The sequence below is a fragment of the Dendrobium catenatum genome, unplaced genomic scaffold (genome assembly GCF_001605985.2).
Source record: "Dendrobium catenatum unplaced genomic scaffold, ASM160598v2 fragScaff_scaffold_282, whole genome shotgun sequence".
In the NCBI taxonomy this organism is placed as follows: Eukaryota; Viridiplantae; Streptophyta; class Magnoliopsida; order Asparagales; family Orchidaceae; genus Dendrobium; species Dendrobium catenatum.
In genome coordinates, this window is record NW_021318744.1 from 198,644 (window position 1) to 205,296 (window position 6,653).

General features: G+C 32.2%; 1 protein-coding gene across 1 annotated transcript; it reads left to right on the forward strand.

Annotated features, from left to right (window-relative positions):
* Positions 1 to 367: 367 nt before the first annotated feature.
* LOC114579307 (putative MYST-like histone acetyltransferase 1) lies at positions 368 to 5,268 on the forward strand. Its single transcript, XM_028693438.1, has 2 exons — positions 368 to 695; positions 5,208 to 5,268. Exons 1-2 carry the CDS (start codon positions 386 to 388, stop codon positions 5,240 to 5,242), a joined length of 345 nt encoding a protein of 114 aa, XP_028549271.1. The 5' UTR covers positions 368 to 385; the 3' UTR covers positions 5,243 to 5,268.
* Positions 5,269 to 6,653: the final 1,385 nt, after the last annotated feature.

Consider the following 6,653-nt stretch of genomic DNA (forward strand, 5'->3'; position numbering starts at 1 on the left):
TTCGGGTCCATGATTCAGACCCATTTGGGCTCGGATTGGGTCGAATTTGGTGTCGTTGGGTTCGTATTTCCGAGACGCTCAGTTTGACTATAAGCTCGCTGAAATCGGAGTTCAAATGCTCTTTAATTTAATTTTTGAAGTTTAAGGATAGATTTTGCCTCGAGATTCATGGATAATTTTTTGATAATACATCAATAGTCTTCAACTATATAAAAAAATTATTTTTGTCTCTCCATTTCTCAAAATGGAATCAAAATAATAAGTTTTAAAAAATTGAGAGATTAAAATAATCTCTAATAATTCATTAAAAAAATCAAGAAATAATTTTGATATTATTATTATTATAAACCACGGTCGGGTCGAGCGTGTTCAGTTATTGCGATCTATGGGCTCTATTGAGATTGAGGGAATTAAGGCGGAGAGTGGAGCCGCCGCCACCGGTACCGTTTGCAACGGCAGTGCGATGGTCACTACGTCGCCGGCGACGGAAATAGACCTACCGTCGGCGGCTTCTTTAGGAATCGATGAGGCGGCGTCGAAAAAGGTCAAGACGGTTGGTTTGCCGTTGGAAGTGGGAACGCGTGTGATGTGCAGATGGAGGGACCAAAATCTCCACCCGGTCAAGGTCATCGAGCGCCGTAAGCTTTCTTCCGGCGGTACCAATGACTACGAGTATTATGTCCACTACACAGAATGTGAGAGTCTCTCGCTCCTTTCTCTATTATCAATGAGGATTAGGGTTAGGGTTAGGGCTAGGATACATATATTTGATAGTTCGTTTGTTATTTGTATAGTAATTGCTTGCATCTTCTGATAATTCATGGCGAGTAACGGTTTTCTTGTAAAATCTCTTTCTTTCGGATGTTTCATTTGTTGGATTTTATGCAATTGGATGATGGAAGCATGAAATTCTTTTATGGATACGCCATTTAAGGTTGTCATCATTAACGCTTTTATTACAACAACAGATTATTACAAATATACTTATCTTGGCATATTGCTGAACGCCTTTGTAGTATGGAGTCTAGGAACTAGTTTAGTTTAGCGGCTTGTTTCCTGGAAAGTTGTTAAATAGGTATCTTCCATTCCTAGTATCATAATAATATCCTAAAATTGTGTATTATTGAGTTCCTCTGTGAAGTCACCTACCAGTTGATGGTGTGAAGGCAGAAACTTTACAATTAAATCATTGTCTAATTTTTTTTTACCTATCTCAACATGCTTCTTTTTATTATGTTGCTTGCAGAAGGTTGTGTGCAATATCTATTATTGATTTATCGTCATGGTAGGCTCTTCCCTCTCCATCTTTAGATTCTTAAGGAGAGTTTTCAACCACCTTAACTCACAGATCCTATGTGAAATTGATTTGAATTTTGCTATTGCACTAGAACTTGCTATAATATATAATACATTTTGAAAAAAAAGTATTTTTAAACTATTTTTAACTTATTTTTTTAATTTAAATGCTTTTTTATTTAATTTAATATTTCTATATAATTTTACTTATATATATTCTCTATGTTACAAATCGCCTCAAAGAAAGGTGCAATATCAAAAGGTGGATCACTTATCTACGATTGACCTGCAAAATTTGCATCTATGCAAGCTTTAAGTTTTGACTTTTTGTTTCTTCTAAACAAAATTCTCTTCCAGAATTTTTCATTTAATCAGTGAAGAATTTTTCATTTAAACAAATTGCTACAAAGCCTAGTTAAAAATGGTGGCTAGTGGTGATGCTAATTCTACTATATTCAGCTTTGCTATTGGAGTGAACCTCTCTTGCTAATCTACTTCATAGGTTTGAGTCTATCTCTTGGACATTAATCTTGCTTTATACCTCTCAAGGTTTCCTCTGATTTATATTTAAACATAAACATCATTTGCGTCTTGCAAATTTCTTTCCTCTAGGCAACCCCATGATCCTCCTATGTTTTGTTCATCTTGAAGGCTTCAATCTTCACTATCTTCTTTCCTAAATTCTCATTGGACTGCCTCAAAAACTTAAACATGATTTTGCAGATTGAAATTAGTGTTTTTTGCTCAAAAGGAAAGTTTTACGAGATTATGAGAACTTCTCAAATGATGCAAAATGAGCATTTGGTTTGCTCTTTATTTTTTCTTTTCAAATTGTAACTATCTCAGTTTTATTGGAATTTAGAGAATCTTGGGCCTACATAGGATTTGAAATTGGGTTGCTTGAATACACCTCTTTATATCGTTAAATTCCATTAGAGCTGTAAACAAATAGCGACGGAGGTTGTTCGAGCTTTTTCTCATTTACCAAAAATCTGTTTAAACTCGTCTTGAGTTTTTATAATAGCATTCATGCTTGGTTTGTTTAATTTCATATTTGTTCAAGTTTGAATTGAGATTACTCGAGCTTGGCTCATTTTGTGTTTACCAAAATTTAAAAGAGAAACTCAGTTTTTTTCTTGTTTAGTGTTAAATGAGCAACTCATTTAGATAAAGAATTGAGCCTTATTTGAGTCGAACTTAAGGCGCAAAATCACGTTTAACATATCCGCCCAAATAAACAAAATCTTACCAACTCTCAGCAACATGGGTCATGTGAGCTTTTAGCTTAACTACCCAGTTTTAGTAATACTATTTAAACAATGCAATGTAAAGTGTCCATCTAATGTGGGTCTAAAATAAAAAGACTGAATCAGAAACTGGGTGGAACTTGAGTTTTTATTTTTTTCTTTTCTATGGGTGGAACTTGAGTTGAAGGCACGTGAGTGGGATCGGAATTTGTGCTGTTGTGGTTTATCCTTTTGTTATATATATAATACATTTTGAAAAAAAGTATTTTTAAACTGTTTTAAACTTATTTTTTTAATTTAAATGCTTTTTTATTTAATTTAATATTTCTATATAATTTTACTTATTACTCATTAAAAAAATAAAACTCAATGTAAAATTTTAATATCTGAAGTCAGACCAATGGGTAAAATAATATTTATTCAAGTTTAATATTTTACTTTTAAGAAGCAGGTGAAGATATTTCAATTTAATATTTTACTTTTCACTAGCCTTAATGGAGCTTCATAATTACAAATAAATTATTTAAGTATTAAATATGTGAAGTAGTATACACATCTTTAATCAAACTTTATATTTAGTATCATATCGAGCTTTAATCGAACTTGTTCACGAGCCTTAAATGATAATGTTCATGATCATAAACAAGTCGAGCAACAAGTTGTTTAAGCCTATTCATTTAACAACCAAGTATTTATAAAAGTGTTGAAGTTTGTTTTATTTATTAATCAAACAAATACGAACGAGCTCTTATTGAGCCGAGGCATAAGTAACTTATTGAACACTTAAATTGTCATGATTTGATATTTATGAGTTGTGATTGGATGGAAGGAACCAATTCAGTTTCTAGATTAGTTTCTTAACATGGATATGCAAGGAGATAATTTTAATAAGAGTTGATTACGATGTGGTTAAAGATTTTAGATCCAAAAAAAGATCTCTATCATTGTCTTCCACAATAAAACTCTTTGTCTAAAGATAAGATTGAGTATGGAAGGTTTTTCTTCTTCCAAAGTGATATAAGTATAAACAAAGAATGTTTTGATAGGTGGATCATTACACTTTTATCTCTTTTGGGGTGAGGAGTTGCAAAGTACATTTGATTGCTTTAGGGTCTTGTTTCCTTTTATTATTACTGTGACAATGCATAAAGATGGGACAACCAAAACCTCGTGATTTGATTTTATTTTTGGTGCCCAAATTGTGCTAAAATTAAGTGTATAGTCTTTTTTTGATATGTGTAGCTGTAATGATAGCCTTTCTTCAATATAATTTTGGAATATTTTGTTCAAAGAACAAGGTGTTAGTTTTGGCTTATAAGTAACCATTTTTCTTTATGACCCCTATTTTGTTGAGGAGTCTTAATGCGTGAAGTCTCATGAACTATTCCCTCCTGATAATATGGGGACAATTTGGTTGAAGTAATCCAGATTGAAATTTCTTGAATTCATCAAAGATTTATTTTGGGTTATATATAAAAGTAGGAAGGGAAATACTAACGTGATTAGATCCAATTAGGAAAATTTAGGAAATTATAGTGCAATTATTTATGAAGGAAACAAACCTACTAGTACTTGATACCTTGTGAATAAAAGATAGATCCTAGATGTGATAATGACAAATAAAAAAGAATAAACCTTATTTCGTTGCTAGGTGGAAAATACATGTATTAATGTTTTGCAATTTCATAAACATCACAATGAAAAATATTTTCATCAATATTTTTTAAAGAGTAGAGGAAACACAATTTTTAAGGTTCCAAATCAAGGATGACCAAGAGATGATGACAAAGTCATATGTTATCTTTATTTGAGGTTGAAGGGAAAGAATAAAGTAGATAATTTTTTAAACTCTTTGAATTACTTGATTTTTCAAGAAAGTAGAGTTCATATTTTGCTTGGCAAGCCCATTCTTCTTCATCGTCTACTATTTATGAATTGCATAACAAGTTGAAAAAAATGTTACTTAGTTATTCATATCATTGATGAGGTTTTTGAATAGACACTAGGTTGGTAGAAAGGCTAGGAACATGAAGATGTTCTTTAGAACAAACAATTGATTTGTTTGGATGTCTCTTAAGCTTGTTATTGTGGTAGGAGAGAGCCATTAACAAGGAATTTTGGCACTAAATTTTGATTGTGGAATTTCTCTAATCGATAATTTCAGGATCCAAAAATTAACTGGAGTTGTTTCCATCAGGAGTCACTTCAGAATGGACATTTTTGGACAATTTCATTGAAGCACCTACATTAATTAGTTTATTCCTTAGATCAGTCTAATATTGGACATCAAGAGTGCTTTCCAACAGTAACCATTGATGATATTGATTAAATGATTGGCTTCTGTCTTGAGAATTTAACTAGGTTTCTTATATTCGTTTTATTATGTCTTAGTGGTTATTTAATTTCCTTTAAACAGTACTGCCTGTTTTGTATAAATTGAAATGTTTTGCATCCTTTTTCATGTGTTTTGAGGATACTATCTTTAAGAAGAGATAGTTCTGAAAGGCCAAGCACCGTGCAATACATTTCTGATTCTCAAATTTAAATTAACTCATTAATTTGCTGAAACTATTTCTTATTGAATGATCATAGCTAAACATTATGTTAGTTCTCCAACTTCTTGAGAATTTGTTTGAATTAGAAACTGGTCTTTTTTATTGCCAGTTAATAGACGGCTCGATGAATGGGTTAAATCTTGAAACAGCTTGATCTTTAAGACTGGAGCATACATGTGTCGATGAGAAAAATGGAGGACAAGGTTCATGTCTATTGTTTCTTTTTTCCTCCTACCCGTTTTTATACCCTCTTTTTCCTGCACTTTAGAGTAGGCATGAACTTTTGTGTTTAATTGGAAGGATCATAATTTTGTTATCACCAAATGGACAAAATGTTTCTATGTTGATTTGAGAAAGTATGGATCTTTGTGGTCCTTTGAATGAGTTGTTTGGTCAATGGTATTAGTGTTTGAAATAAACTGGCAACTGTATCCTTCAGAATTTTAACAAAAAGTTCTTCAACTTTTTTATCAGTGTTCGATTTGAAGAATTTGCTTAGTCTTTCATATGCGACAGTTTCAGTTTTTTTATTAGCAAGATGTTTTGAATTCTTTATAATTCCTGTCGTTTAGTATTGATAAGCTTTGTATTTTAATTTTTTCTGCTGCGCTGGATTATACGAGGGAATGAAACTTCAAACTTGCATTTTGGTACTTTTGGCACCAGCTTGTAAGATGACATGCCATCAGTAAAAGGAAGATTCGACGAGCACATGTTGAGGGTTATTACTTAGTTCGCGGATTTATGATGGTTATAGATTGACGATGCTCAAGAAAAGGCTCTGCCAGCATGCTATAAGGATTATGATCTCTTAAAGTTGGATAAAAAGGTTTTAGATTAGTATTGTAAGAATTTGTTCAGCCATTTTGTTAAGTAGGAGTGCATGATCTATGGGATGGTTTATTTGCTACTGGTATTCATTATTCTAGAAGCATTCTATTCCTGCATGTCATTGCAAACTTGAATATCACTTCATGTGCTTATATTATAATTTATTCTTGCATATGTTGATTAGCCATGAATGATTGTAGTGGTGGGAACAATAGGTATTAAAATGATTTTTAGCGCTCAGAAACACTAGCTACCGATGTTTTTCTTTAAGAATAAAATTATGGCGATGGATTTCAGTTTATTACAACATTTCTACAGCTATTTTTCAACATTACCTTATGGGTCTTTTTATTTTAAGAAGTCAACATGTTTAAACAACAACAAAAACAACAACTACAACAACAACAACAACATCAAGCATTTTTCCCGCTACTTGGGGTTGGCTAAGTCAACATGTTTAAAGTGATGGAAAAATGCAAAATTGAAAATTTAGCTTCAAGGATGCATTTACCATTCTTTTTTTATGTAAATTCTTGTCTTTCTTGAAAATTGGAGCCCAATTAACCTTCAGGAATGCATTTCTGTTACCTATGACTGCTGTTGTTTTGTGAAAATAGAGTCCAAGAATTTTTAATCCTTTTAGTGTTCGTTTTTTTCTATCCCTTAAGTTTACCTGCCGACTACTCCATAATTTTATTCGTACCAAGTTGCCTGCTGTGTAGAT